General features: G+C 42.3%; 3 protein-coding genes across 7 annotated transcripts in view; 1 reads left to right on the top strand and 2 right to left on the bottom strand.

Moving 5' to 3' along the window:
- Positions 1-9: 9 nt before the first annotated feature.
- LOC128625107 (synaptonemal complex protein 3-like) lies at positions 10-4,890 on the bottom strand. Of its 4 annotated transcripts, none has more exons than XM_053653168.1 (9): positions 4,848-4,890; positions 3,747-3,838; positions 3,476-3,539; positions 3,050-3,084; positions 2,192-2,309; positions 1,772-1,871; positions 1,475-1,573; positions 1,151-1,255; positions 10-432 (listed from the first exon to the last, which is right to left on the bottom strand). In XM_053653168.1, exons 2-9 carry the CDS (start codon positions 3,790-3,792, stop codon positions 379-381), a joined length of 621 nt encoding a protein of 206 aa, XP_053509143.1. In that variant the 5' UTR covers positions 3,793-3,838; positions 4,848-4,890; the 3' UTR covers positions 10-378. The 4 variants fall into 4 exon arrangements, with proteins under 4 accessions (XP_053509143.1, XP_053509144.1, XP_053509141.1 ...); XM_053653169.1 differs by lacking the exon at positions 4,848-4,890 and adding an exon at positions 4,187-4,812 and having other exon boundaries at positions 10-429; XM_053653166.1 differs by lacking the exon at positions 4,848-4,890 and adding an exon at positions 4,187-4,801.
- A 65-nt stretch (positions 4,891-4,955) lies between these two features.
- dram2b (DNA-damage regulated autophagy modulator 2b) lies at positions 4,956-9,434 on the top strand. Of its 2 annotated transcripts, none has more exons than XM_053653158.1 (9): positions 4,956-5,120; positions 5,389-5,488; positions 5,848-5,988; positions 6,074-6,141; positions 6,266-6,408; positions 6,600-6,777; positions 8,090-8,172; positions 8,404-8,496; positions 8,582-9,434. In XM_053653158.1, the coding sequence occupies exons 3-9, from the start codon at positions 5,858-5,860 to the stop codon at positions 8,696-8,698; spliced, it is 813 nt and encodes a 270-aa protein (XP_053509133.1). In that variant the 5' UTR covers positions 4,956-5,120; positions 5,389-5,488; positions 5,848-5,857; the 3' UTR covers positions 8,699-9,434. The 2 variants fall into 2 exon arrangements, with proteins under 2 accessions (XP_053509133.1, XP_053509134.1); XM_053653159.1 differs by having other exon boundaries at positions 5,831-5,988.
- A 465-nt stretch (positions 9,435-9,899) lies between these two features.
- The window catches only part of dennd2db (DENN/MADD domain containing 2Db), a 16,813-nt gene continuing 12,752 nt past the window's right edge, over positions 9,900-13,960 (bottom strand). The window contains exons 10-12 of the mRNA XM_053653157.1: positions 12,430-12,511; positions 10,399-10,641; positions 9,900-10,225 (exon numbers count right to left, since the gene is read on the bottom strand). Coding sequence (XP_053509132.1) covers positions 10,140-10,225; positions 10,399-10,641; positions 12,430-12,511 — 411 coding nt within the window. The 3' untranslated portion in view covers positions 9,900-10,139. The remainder of the gene's footprint in view (positions 10,226-10,398; positions 10,642-12,429; positions 12,512-13,960) is intronic.

Here is a 13,960-nt window from a genome sequence, read left to right as displayed (position 1 = left end):
AAAAAAAAAGACATTTAAAATTCATTTGTAAATTTTACACTTTACTTACACTCATTCAGTGGAACTGCACTAATCACATGCTCAGTGATCACACATACACTCAGTATAATTATACACACTACTCACACACAGTTTATTCAGAGTCTCTCTGTAAATTTATTTGGTGGGGGGAGTGGATTTATTTATTTATTTTATACTATATTTAGTTCCAGACTGCAGCGTGAACCTGAGTGTAGATTTGAGAAGAAGAAAGGAGGACATTTGTAGCTCTGAACCTCTGAGTAAAGGATCAATCTCTCTCTCTCTCTCTCTCTCACACACACTCTCACCCACCCACACACACGGCCTCGTCTTGGTCTGTAAAACCTGCATCAGTACCTACATGAGCATGGACTGCAGAGCGTTCCTGACTGACACCATCTCCTCCTGCTGCTGTGGGGAAACAGCATTCAGTAACGAGCATTCTGATTGGCTGAGAACAGTAGAGTAGAATACACTCCAGGTGCGTCTCAATCAGCTCCCTAGTTCAGCAGTTAGGGTGCTGATCAGAGAGTCATCCATTTTAAGGGCTGTCCCAATCTCTGTGCACTGGAGTGTACTCTCCCTAAAAAATCCCACAATGCACCACAAAACCCAGGGAGCATCGATACGCTCGATGTTCCCTTACTGGAAATGACATCACATTTTCTGAAGCCTCTCAGCTCGAAAGAAATGGGGGACGAACGCTCAGGTAACTTCCGTCTAAACGATTTCTTACAATAACGAGTTTTAACTTTACTTGACGTTCTATATTACAGTTTGCTTGAGTCTAAGGACTTAAGTGTTTAATGATTGTTTTTTTAAATCCACCAGCTCACCTACGATCCTGCTCGACATATGACAGAAATACTTGTGATTAAGCGAACACTGCTAGTAGGCAAAACACAACTAATATGTCGTTAATATTTTTACAGTTTAAATTTTTGGTGACGTTTTATAAGGCGAGTACGTAGTCACATGGCCGGATGTTATCCGTGTCCCAGCGTGTAATGAGCCAGGGTCCTTACTACTGCCCCAACTCCTGTACACCACGTACTGATTCACCTCCTGCTGAACCAGGGAGCCTGTCGAGACACACCCTCACTATCAGACCTGACGGTGGGACACTTACTGTATTCATCAGGATTTTCTTCTGCAGCAGTGCCATCTCCTGGCGTAACTCACTCATGGCCACAATGTTCTGCTCCTCGTGAGCGTCCTGAAGCGCCTGTGTGCTCTGCAGCGACAAAGCAATAAATAAAATTATTATACACATGAATAAAACATCACCCAGTCTCATTCAGTATTCTCACACACACGTACGCACACACACGCAACAGTACACACACAGTTTGGCTTTTAGAACACAATCATCATCTGTGCAGAATTTCTGCATGTGTGACTTTATTAAAGTGCATCCTCCTGAACAAAAAGGGGTGTGTGTGTGTGTGTGTACTTTGATATAGTGATCTACAATCTCCTTGAGCATCTTCAGTCTCTCGGTTTGTGAAGCTCTCATCTGCTGAAACATAATCTGCTGACGCTGGAACAGAGACTGACATCAAATAAACACAGTTAAACACCACTACAGTGTCGAGCACTACAATCTGAACAATACTACAAGCATTACAAATTGTTGGATGTGTGTGATAGAGAGAGAGAGTTACATTAGTATTTGAACAGTTTATTATATGAACTGAGTGATGAATTGTGAGTATCAGTTCTACAGGTCCTCAGAGATTATCAGCAGTACCGTGAGTTTCTTGTCCTGGTCTTTGTTCCTCTGCATGTCGCTCTCCCACTGCTGGAACACAGATGAGAACCGAGTGCTGTAATCCTCACACGCCTGAGCCCTGGAATACACAACACACAAGAAGTGTCATCATGTTACTCATCAGACAGACTGATTTCTGCTCAGAGTATCTGCTGGAGATTTAGGTGGTTTTCACACTGGGCTCGTTTGGAGCATTTGTTTTGAAACCTGGTGAATTTTCTCCCTTGGTTCGGTTCGTTTAGACAAATACGAACACAGCGATCATGCTGGGCTCTACACCAAAAATAACTGGCCCAACTGCAATCTACACTTGCACAGGAATCTTTAATCATATTACAATTATTAATCAACTACACAGCTTCACTGGCTTTGTATTTATTATAATTAACGGTGTGTTACCGCTCTCTCTGATGAGACCTCCACAGTGCCTCGATCTTCTGCTGGCTGGTTTTCAGAGATGAGCTGGTGAACGACTCTAAACACTTCCTCTTAGCCACAAACGACTTGTTTATTTCCGCTGGAGGAAGAACACACAGAGAATATAATGAGCCTCTGTATAAAGTCACAGCTGACAGACATCTCCAGAGATTTTATACTAGAATCACATGTTCCCATATTATCATGATATTAGGGCTGGCGGGCTTTTTTAACGCATTCATTAAGTGTGACTAACTAATTATAAACTAACGTGTTAAAAAGATTAACGCATTTATTCGCATACCATCGAAGCACCTGAAATACCACTTGAACTCAAAGCATGTTTTAGTGAGCTCTACACTTAGCACAGTCAACATTTACCAAGTCTACATCAGGAACACGAATAAACACGATAGCTAAATGGACAGTCAGGTCCAGATTATAAATACCACCACCTTGAAGCTAAGGAGTCCTGGCGGTCATGCTGGAACAGGTCTGGGCCTTAGTTCCAGTGAAGGGAAACTGTAAAGCTACAGCATACAGAGACCTTCTACACAACCGTGTGCTTCAGAGTTTGTGGAAACAGTTTGGGGGAAGAACCACATATGGGTGTGATGGTCAGGGGTGCACATACTTCTGGCAGTACAGTATGTTCCATTTAAAGGGGTCCCTGGCTACTAACGGATTGAGAACCCATGTTCTAACGCACTCTGCGTCCTTCTCAGTGAAGGACGTCCCGTAACTCTGTTCTCCAGATGAGTCCCAGTAAAACGTAAGTTCTACAGCACTACCTGAGGAAGGTATGTTACGGTTAGGGAACATGTGGTGTAAATACATCACCTCCAAACGTGTCCAGCATGGTCTTCACCTCACCACTGCAGAGACAGAGACATTAACATTAAAATAAAACCTTATACTAGTGCTAGAGCTGAGCGATACCACAGCATCATATCTATATCACCATCAATTATGTCACAATACTCTTCTGAGAAATCTTGGATACCATGTTATATTTTTATTACATTAAAAAAATGTAATAAAAATTACATTATATACACACAGACTGGAAGGAGCTGATCTGGGGTTAAACTGTGGTACAGATTTTTTTTAAATATAAAATTCATAAAAGTAATTTTTGTAGCCACTAAATGAAGTATTTTTAAATAAACAGTGCTGTATTACGGGGGGTTTCTCTGAGATTCAGTCTCTGTCAATCAGATGATGATTAAATGAGATGTTTATTTTTATTTATCTTTATTTCCTCACCCGTGTGAGACTGTGAGACTCCTGTCTGTGGAGGAGCGCCGCTTCTGTCTCCTCACTGTGGCACCTGAAGAAAAACAGGATTTACTTCACATTAAACAGGGTTAAGGATAGGGTTAGGGGATGTAGGTGACACTTCAGGTGGTGCTCAGGTATGTATGGACTAAAAATAATAATAATAATAATAATAATAATAATAATAATAATAATAAAATAACATTTACACAATTAACAGTGTCGTGACAGTCTGTATCTTATTTTCAAAAATAAATACCTGTATTATTGGTGTCCCTGGAAGAAGTACAGTCTTTAAGAGACATTGTTCTTTATTAATAGTCAAATTAATCTTCAGTTTTACTTCAGCTCCTGTCAGAGAGACGGTACAGCACTTAGCCTCAACACTGCTAAACAACCCATCCTTACAGCAATATTTTTTAAAATATACTTTAAACATTATTTGAATTGGCTACTTATACATATAGCGTTTAAAAGGACGTCTGCTTAAATACATAATTAAAGAAATATTGATAGAATTACGCTACCAATCTGATATTAAACAGACTAACGGAACAGTAGATTGTAGTTACTTATCTAAATAAAAAAAGTTCTTATGACCTGAAAAAACATGTAAACACAAAGCTATACTAACGTTTAAACTACATCCAAACCATTCTAACTGCTACACTAACTGTCCCGCTTTTTTTTCTTTTTTACCTCAGGCGGAGCATTAGCCGGTTAGCATTTTACAGCTCGAGCACTCAGGGACGTCACGAGACCCGTATTAAACAGTCAGCGCTCGTGCCATTCAAAAAAAAAAAACGACGACGAGATGTTTAATACCATTTTTTGTTATTTTGGGTATTTTTTTAAACCTGATATGTACTTTGGTTGAATGACACAATTATATAAAACATTATAACAATTACGGTATTTTATATCGTATTTAGCAGCTGGAGAGTGGTCACGTGCGCGCTAACGTGCCGATGGTGAACCGAATCTTTTGGAATGAATATTTTTTTTAACGGATCTTTCACGTGTACTAACAGCAGTGAATCTAAATGAATCCGTTAAAAATGGTCGATTCAATTTCAAGTCCGTGTGAGGAGAATATTTACTAATTAGCACGAAATGACTATTCACACGCAACAGTTTATTAATAATCTCAGTTCGTATACCCCCCCCCCCTTCTTTCCTCTTCCCCTTCACTAGTTTGCATGGTTTATTAATGCCTAAACAGCGCCATCTCCCGGTGACTTATCAGAACTACATCAGCGTTTTAAAATTAACTGCAAACTTAAGCGTTGTGTGTTCACTTTACTCACAACTAACACAGTTACACAAAACAAAAACAATGGAATAGTATACAAGCATTCACTGTTATTCATTAGAAAGATCACGGTAGCGTTTTCAGTGGCAACCGAGCATCCTTCTTCATCCGGGTATTTGATGTGACGTCAGCGTGACTCGTGACCGTGAACAGGAAGTAGATAGAGAAGGAGGTGAAAGCAAGCAAAGTAAAAGTGCAGGAATAAACGTGATCGGTGTGTGAGATTATCTATAGTGATGATAAACGACACGGACAGGTAACGGACAGACTGGCAGACCGGAAATTGCGTCATGAGGTGACAGGAGTTCTTTTGAAAAGCAGGTAAAGATCGCTGTGAACTCATCACGTGTATACATCTGTTTTATTAAAATTCACATAGAAAATAAAAGTTTCGGTCATTCTGTAATTCTGATGAAGTGTTAAACATTCTCAAGTTAAATCTGAGGTGATTAAAGCTGGTTAAAATAAGTGTGTGTGTGTGTGTGGGTGGGTGGTTTACTCAGATGAACGCAGAGGAAGTGAGAGTGTGATCACACACAGGTTCATCTCAGGATCTTTCACTAAACTGTGTCTGTGTTTATTCACTCAGGAGCTCAGACACACACACACACACACACACACGCACACACACGGAGGAGTCTGGCTGTGGACTGTGCACACGGGGGCTGCGTCTAACACACGGATTAAAGGTGAAGTTTTTTAATGTTTAAACTGTACAGGATGTGAAGCTGTATGATCTCGTACGATGAGGTCTCAGCTAGAAGACGTTAGAGCAGTGGTCACCAACCCTGTTCCTGGAGATCTACCTTCCTGAAGACCAATAATAATGGTGCCCACTTGCCCATCTAATCACTGCCTTAAGAAGTTGTTGATCAGCTGAAACAGGTGTGTTAGGTTTTGTTTGGAGATGAAACCTGCAGGAAGGTAGAGTAGATCTCCAGTAACAGGGTCGGTGTCCACTGCTCTAGAGTTAAATCACATGCTGCTGTGATGTCACTGTGACTTAAAGGTGTGGCTTGTTTGATTGACAGGTTGTGTGTGTGTGCAGGTTGGTGGAGATGTGGTGGTTTCAGCAGGGGTTGTGTATCCTGCCAGTGTTACTGGTAGTTTGGACAGCAGCTACATTTGTTTTTGCTTACATCACAGCGGTGGAGCTGAGACACGTCGACCCCTTCGTCCCCTACATCAGGTGCCTTCTGAGTATCCTACACCCTACACCCTGTATCCTACACCCTGTACCCTACACTGTTCTGATGTGTGTGTGTGTGATGCAGTGACACGGGAACGGTTCCTCCTGAGAGGTGTGTGTTTGGGGTCATGCTCAGCGTCTCGGCATTTCTGGGTAAAAAAAACAAAAACTCCTCTAAATATATATATATATTTTTTATCTCTCTCTGATTCCTCAGCACTTACACAGAGTGTTCAAAAAGGAGTGTGTGTGTGTGTGTGTGTGTGTGTGTGTGTAGGCGTTGCCACCATGTATGTGCGTTATAAGCAGGTGGAGGCTCTCACTGATCAGGGAGAAAAGCAGCTGCTGAAGATCAACACTGTGGGCCTCGTGCTTGGCTTCATCAGTTCCTTTGGCATGTGTGTGGTGGCAAATTTCCAGGTACACACACACACACACTTATTAGTGTATGTTTATTTTAAAATCATGAAATCACAAACTGAATATCACTGTAACATAAGAACATCAATATGATCTTTATGATCGCTATGATTTGGGATGCAGCCCACGACTCAACCCCTTCTCTCTCTCTCTCTCTCTCTCTCTCTCTCTCTCTCTCTGTGCGCGTGCAGAAGACAACGTTGTTTTCGATGCACCTGGTGGGCGCAGCCCTGACGTTTGGCGTGGGGGCACTCTACATCCTGACACACACGCTCGTCTCGTACCGCATGCAGCCACACATACACACCAAACAAGTGTTCTGGGTTCGACTGATCATCTGCCTGTGGACCTTCAGCAGCATCATCAGCAGCATCCTCACTCTTCATCACCACCACCATCACCATCACTCATCACTGTCATCATCACTGTCATCATAATCACCATCACTCATCACCATCACTCATCACCGTCATCACCACCACTCATTACTGTCATCACCACCACTCATCACTGTCTCATCACCGTCACCATCACCACCACTCACCACCATCACTCATCACCGTCATCACCACTCATCAGTCATCACCACCACTCATCATCACCTATCACCGTCATCACCACCACTCATCACTGTCATCACCACCCATCACTATCACCACCACTCATCACCGTCACATCACTCATCACCATCACTCATCACCGTCATCACCACCACTCATCACCGTCATCACCACCACTCATCACCGTCATCATCACCACCACTCACCATCACCGTCATCACCACCACTCATCACCACCTCATCACCATCACCACCACTCATCACTGTCATCATCACCTTCATCACCACCACTCATCACCATCATAACCACCCATCACCATCACCACCACTCATCAATATCACCACCACTCATCACCGTCACCATCACTAATCACCACCACTCATCACCATCACTCATCATCACTATCACTCATCACAGTCATCACCATCACTCAACACCGTCATCACCACCACTCATCACTGTCACCACCACCACTCACCATCACCATCACCACCTCATCATCGTCACCACCACTCATCACCATCACTCATCACCCTCATCACCACCACTCATCACCGTCATCACCACCACTCATCACTATCATCACTGTCACCATCACCACCACTCACCACCATCACTCATCAGTCATCACCATCACTCATCACCGTCATCACCATCACTGTCATCACCATCACTCATCACTGTCATCATCACTATCACCATCACCACCACTCACCAGCCATCACCATCACCATCATCACCACCACTCGTCAATATCACCACCACTCATCACCGTCACCATCACTAATCACCATCACTCATCACTGTCATCACCATCACTCATCATCATCATCACTCATCACCGCCATCACTCATCACCGTCATCACCACTGTCATCACCACCACTCATCACTGTGTGTGAATGAGAGTATTAGAAGTTAAAGATTAAGGATAAAGTATTTAAGATTAATGATGTAGAGTAGGATCGTGGTCAGTAATGCGCATGTGTTTGTGTGTGTGTGTGTGTGTGTGTGTGTGTGTGAGAGAGAGAGAGAGAGAGAGAGAAAGAGAGAGAGAGAGTGTGTGTTCGTTATGGATCGTGGACTAAAATGAGAGATTTTTCTCCTTGACCGCGTCTCAGTGTTCGTGTCCTCAGTGATTCTGTACAGCAGCCTGCCGGGATTAGAGGTGCACAAAAAACTCCACTGGAACCCCGGGGAACCCGTAAGTGTGTGTGTGTGTGTGAGAGAGAGTTGTACAGAAATGACAGTGATTATATTTCTACACACCATGATTCATCAGAATACTGAGCGCTGCGTAGAAGTTCATTTGCATATAATTTGCATACTGCAGGTTCCGATATGTAAATACACAGGTGTGTGATTATATGTATGCACTGTATTGTGTATAATGTAGTATTTTATACACTGCTCTGTCTGTGTGTGTGTGTTTCAGGGTTACACAGTTCACATGGTGAGCACGGTGTCTGAATGGTCTCTGGCTTTCTCCTTCATCAGCTTCTTCCTCACCTACATCAGAGACTTTCAGGTATGAATGAACACACACACTCACTAACACACACAAAGTTGTGTGAAATAGTTTTTCAGTTTGTCTTTAATGTCTGTGGTTACAGAAGATCAACCTGAGAGCGGAGGCAGACCTTCAGAGCAGTAATTTGCATGACTCCTCCCATTTTGGTTCAACATGGATCCCTGGAGAGACCTCGTCCTTACTGGCTGGATCCATCTAAACACACACATACACACAAAGACCCCGCCTGCCCCCCTCAACAAACCCCCCCCCCCCCCCACACACTACCTTAAAAATATAACCAACAAGGAGTATAAAACTGTCCAATAGGAGCAGAGTTCAGTTTAGACAACAGCAGTTTCTCAGGATCAACATGTCAAACTGTGGCTCTCCCCACGTGGTTCCATCCCCGTGGTTTGTCTCATTAGGGCAGCTGTTTTTAAAAACTGTAAAATAATTACTAAAAATCACGATTCTCATTTAATGTCTTTAACCTCTTTCATTTTAATCTGGGAAACTTGTGAAGTGCTGATTTTTATTTCAATTCCAGGATACTAAATCAGATCAGTGTTTAAATCATGTCGTCTTTAACAGCAGCAGCTTTTTAAATATTTACTTGAGGACAAGAAGAGCGTAGGTTTCAGTTTATACAGTACACACACTCACACACACACTTAGTTTATACGGTACACAGACATACATTCAGTTTATACAATGCACACATATTTATATTTTATTTTAAACACATAAATTTTGAAAAAAAAATGTCTGCAGTTTAAAATGTTCCTCCACACACTGTGTTTAAATCTGCTTTATACATCTGTATTTCTTTCTAATCTAACATTTACTTCTGTCCTGATAAGCATGTGGTGCTGTAATCTGAAACGCGCTCCGGCAGAAACGTGTGAATGTGTAAAATCTTAATGTTAATGAATGAACTGTGCTCATGTTTAAAAGCAGCGTCTGTGTTATTTTCTACCAACGCTTAGATATAATCAACTAGTTTAACACAAAAAGTCTTAACAGAAAAACTGCACAATAAATTAGTAAATTACACAATTTAATAATAATTATAAAAATTTGTTATTTGCACTATTCCTAGTGTAACATTCACTTATTAGCCACATTAGCATTTCTCTACTGTTCATTTTTGGCTTTTATCAACCTTTTAGTTTTCATGTTTGAAAAAATCCTGAGGTCAGAGGTCACAAGCTGCAAATGAAGAGAACAAACTGAGGTCAAAAAACAACAGAGACAGAAATGCTGCATGCTAGCTGAAATCCTGCTAACTTATTATAGCCTTATTATTAGCCATGCTGTTTATCTTAATTAGCCTGCTAACAAACTAGCCTGCTAATTCTGATTCTCTTCCTGCTAATCAGACGTCGGTGTGGATCACATCACTGACACACTGATTTATTTTACATCAGACTTTATTTTTAATGAATACAAAGTGTATGAACAAGCAGCTATGAAATACACACACGCACTCTCTCACACACACTCACACACAAAACTTAAAATGTTCAACACACACACAGTCAGTATTGTTTGATGTATTTAAAACAAATGATTAAGACAAATAAACTATTACTTTTATATTGTTTTATGCTGTGCATGTGCTTTAATGAACAGAGTTTAAAACACACACACACACTCTTTCACACAACAAGCCCTTTAATTCCTCCTCTCCTTAATCGCTCCTTCCTCCTCTGCTGGAACTCAACAATTTTCTTATAGAAAAATCCTGAAAACACACACACACACACACACACACACACACACACACCAGAATGTTGGTTATGAGACTGAAATGTGCAGTAGCATTTTTCTACCAGAAGGGGTGACGTTCCCCACAGTAACACACTGCAGTGTTGAAGCCTGATACAGAGAAGTGTGTGGAGGTTTGAAGGTTCTGACCTTCCTGGTTGTGGTGTTTCTCCTCCTCCTGGATGAACAAGTCGAACATCTGCGTCTGGACGAACTGTTGGACGAAGTTCTGGTTCTCTTTCGGCTGCACAGCTTTGAGGAAACTCTTTTTCTGGAATGTTCTCGGCTGCTTGTTTCCTCCCAGACGCTTGATGTGATCCGCAAAATGTCCGACAGTTTTCACGAAGAAGCTGAGAAACGCTTCAGACACCACTCTGTTCAGCTCCTCTGTAGCTGCAGGAACAAAACACGTGTGGAATGTTTTCTTTATCAGATTTAAATAGTTAATAATGTAAATGCACAGATGAGTTAGTCAGGCTGCTAGCACAGTTTGCTCAATGTTAAATAAGAGAACAATGCTAGTAAGTGTTTAACCAGGATAATAAAAAAAGCTTGACTGTTTTCCAGAAACATGGAAATATTTTTTCCAAACCTCCGGAATTCTCAAATATGATGTGGCTAAATCTGCACCTAAGTTACATTAGAACTGTTCGATGCACTAGCACTAGTATTCTACCAAAACTGGAAAAACACACACACACACACTGGTGAGTGTCAGTAAATTACTATGAAGAATGTTCCAGAGTTTACGTCACTTTGCTAGCATGCTAATTGCTAGTTCTGAACTGTAAACTAGCAGAATAAACAGGTTGTGTGGGAGAAGTTTTCCAGCTCCTGATGATGGAATCTGATTGAAACGCAGTAATCCTCCTCCGGGGAGCTGGATGAGTCAAACAGCAGTAACGTGAGTGTTGAAAATTTCTCTGATGTGTCTCAGTGAGGTTTTAGCTTCAACACTTATTAGCATGACTGCTAATCCAGCTCTGAGGAGGATTACTGGATTTTAATCAGATTACATGAGAGAAAGTAAGACATAGTGAGATGTACAGAGACGTACTGAGACAGTGAGACACACTGGGATACACTGGGACACACTGAGATACACTGAGACATAGTGGGACACACTGAGATACACTGAGACACACTGAGACATAGTGGGACACACTGAGATACACTGGAACACAGTGGGACACACTGAGATACATTGAGACACACTGGGACACACTGGGACACACAGACACACTGGGACACAATGAGATACACTGAGACACACTGGGATACACTGGGATACACTGAGACACACTGGGACACACTGGGACACACTGGGACACAGACACACTGAGATACACTGGGACACAGAGACACACTGGGACAAATTTGGGACATACTGAGACAGACTTGGACACACAGACACACTGGGACACAGTGAGATACACTGGGACACACTGGGACATAGTGAGATACACTGGGACACAGAAACAGTGAGATACACTGGGACACAGTGGGACACAGTGGGACACAGTGAGATACACTGGGACACAGTGACATACACTGGGACAAAGTGGGACACACTGGGACACACTGAGAAACACTGGGACACACTGGGACATACACTGGGACATACACTGGGACACAGTGGGACACAGTGACATACACTGGGACACAGTTGGACACACTGAGATACACTGGGACACAGTGAGACATACTGAGACACAGTGGGACACAGGGAGACACACTGGGACACAGTGAGACACACTAGGACACAATGAGATACACTGGGACACAGTGAGACATACTGAGATGCAGTGGGACACAGTGAGACACATTGAGACACAGGGAGACACACTGGGACACAGTGAGACACACTGGGACACAATGAGATACACTGGGACACTCTGGGACACAGTGAGACACAGTGAGACACACAGACACTGAGACACACTGAGATACACTGAGACATGCTGGGACACAGTGAGACACAGTGAGACGCTGGGACACGCTGGGAGACAGTGGGACACGCTGGGACACAGTGAGATACACTGAGACACACTGGGACAAATTTGGGACATACTGAGACAGACTTGGACACACAGACACACTGGGACACAGTGAGATACACTGGGACACACTGGGACACAGTGAGACAGTGTTAGTTGACTGGTTAGTTAGGGACAGACTCACTAGTATTGTGTTTGCGTTTGCAGAGATCCTGTAGCAGCTCCTCCTGCAGTCTGCTCGGGATCAGTGTGTCTTCGTCTCCAATCTACAGCAGGACAGCAGTGATAATGTTAGCATGTCGTTGTGGACCAGTAACGCTATTAGCCGCAGCGTTTTTAGGCAGGATCACAGCACTGACATTAATGCTGGCAGCAGAATGTTTCAGTGGGATGATGCTGATGTTGCGCTAATGCTATATTGGGTGTAGATGATCAGAGACTGCGTTACCACCACACAAGACCAGAAAAACTACCAAGTTATTTATGAAAATAGTTCCTGTAAGTGTGTGTATAAGGAGACTCAGTAACGGACCCTGGACTGATGGTATAATTCAGACGCTTTAACTATCGAGGCGTTCCTGTCATTTTATACACAGATTAAACGCCGTCAAGTTTCAAATCACTTCTTTATTTCACTCAACATTTTGTGAAACGCTTCATATTAATGAGCTGAAAGATAACCATTCTAAAACAAATCCATAAATTAACACAAACAACCCTAGGAGTTCAATCAGAACAAAAGTAATGAACGCTGTAAAAGGAGGAGGCATTAGTGTGTGTGTGTGTGTGTGTGTGAGCTGCAGTCGCTGAGCTGCATCACTGGAAGATTTACTGCACGCTGTATTTAGGAGGCGTTCTTTCACCATTTAGTTGTCATTTTCAGCGCACTGTGAGCTTTGCCTTTTATGGAGTTTTGTGGGTGTGGCTAAATGTAAAGCAGCTATGACATGAATGTGCCAGATAATTTACATCTTATTGCCTGATGTTCCAGAGTCGTGAAATCAAATCATCTGATGATTAATAAAACTCCCATTCTGCAGGAGTTTAGAGTCACCAGGTCCTGTTTCTTTTCCCATTGAAGCAAAACAAGTTTAAATTCCTGTCTGTGGTATTCACACACACACACACACACACACACACATATATATATACACTCACACACACACACGCACACAGATACACATACAGATACACACACACATACACACACACACACACACACACACACACATACAGATACACATATATATACACTCACACACACACACGCACACAGATACACATACAGATACACACACACATACACACACACACACACACACACACACACACACATACAGATACACACACACACACACACAGATACACACATACAGACACACACACACACAGACACAAGCTGAACTTTAATGTTTGTGCTGATGTTTTGTGTTAGCATCAAACTGTAAAACTGGAATTGTGTGAAAAGGAAGAAGTGTGGTAAGGAGTGTGTTGAAAGTCTGTGTGTGTGTGTGTGTGTGTATTTGTGTGTATATGTGTGTGTGTGTGTATATATGTGTGTGTGTGTGTGTGTGTGTGTATATATATATATGTGTGTGTGTATATGTGTGTGTGTGTATATGTATATGTGTGTGTGTGTGTGTATATATGTGTGTGTGTATATATGTGTGTGTGTATATGTGTGTGTGTATATGTCTGTATATGTGTGTGTGTGT

This window comes from Ictalurus furcatus, chromosome 21, assembly GCF_023375685.1.
Source record: "Ictalurus furcatus strain D&B chromosome 21, Billie_1.0, whole genome shotgun sequence".
Lineage (NCBI taxonomy): Eukaryota > Metazoa > Chordata > Actinopteri > Siluriformes > Ictaluridae > Ictalurus > Ictalurus furcatus.
The sequence above is the reverse complement of the archived record's forward strand: the minus strand, read 5'-3'. Positions and strand labels throughout refer to the sequence as shown.

Coding starts and splice junctions, on each gene's coding strand:
- LOC128625107 (XM_053653168.1), bottom strand. CDS start 3,792: ATGTCTCTTAAAGACTGTACTTCTTCCAGGGACACCAATAATACAG. Junction 3,540..3,746: donor CAGGGACACCAATAATACAG/GTATTTATTTTT, acceptor GTTTTTCTTCAG/GTGCCACAGTGAGGAGACAG. Junction 1,256..1,474: donor TTGTAGATCACTATATCAAA/GTACACACACAC, acceptor TTGTCGCTGCAG/AGCACACAGGCGCTTCAGGA.
- dram2b (XM_053653158.1), top strand. CDS start 5,858: ATGTGGTGGTTTCAGCAGGGGTTGTGTATCCTGCCAGTGTTACTGGTA. Junction 5,989..6,073: donor CCCTTCGTCCCCTACATCAG/GTGCCTTCTGAG, acceptor TGTGTGATGCAG/TGACACGGGAACGGTTCCTC. Junction 6,778..8,089: donor CTTCAGCAGCATCATCAGCA/GCATCCTCACTC, acceptor ACCGCGTCTCAG/TGTTCGTGTCCTCAGTGATT.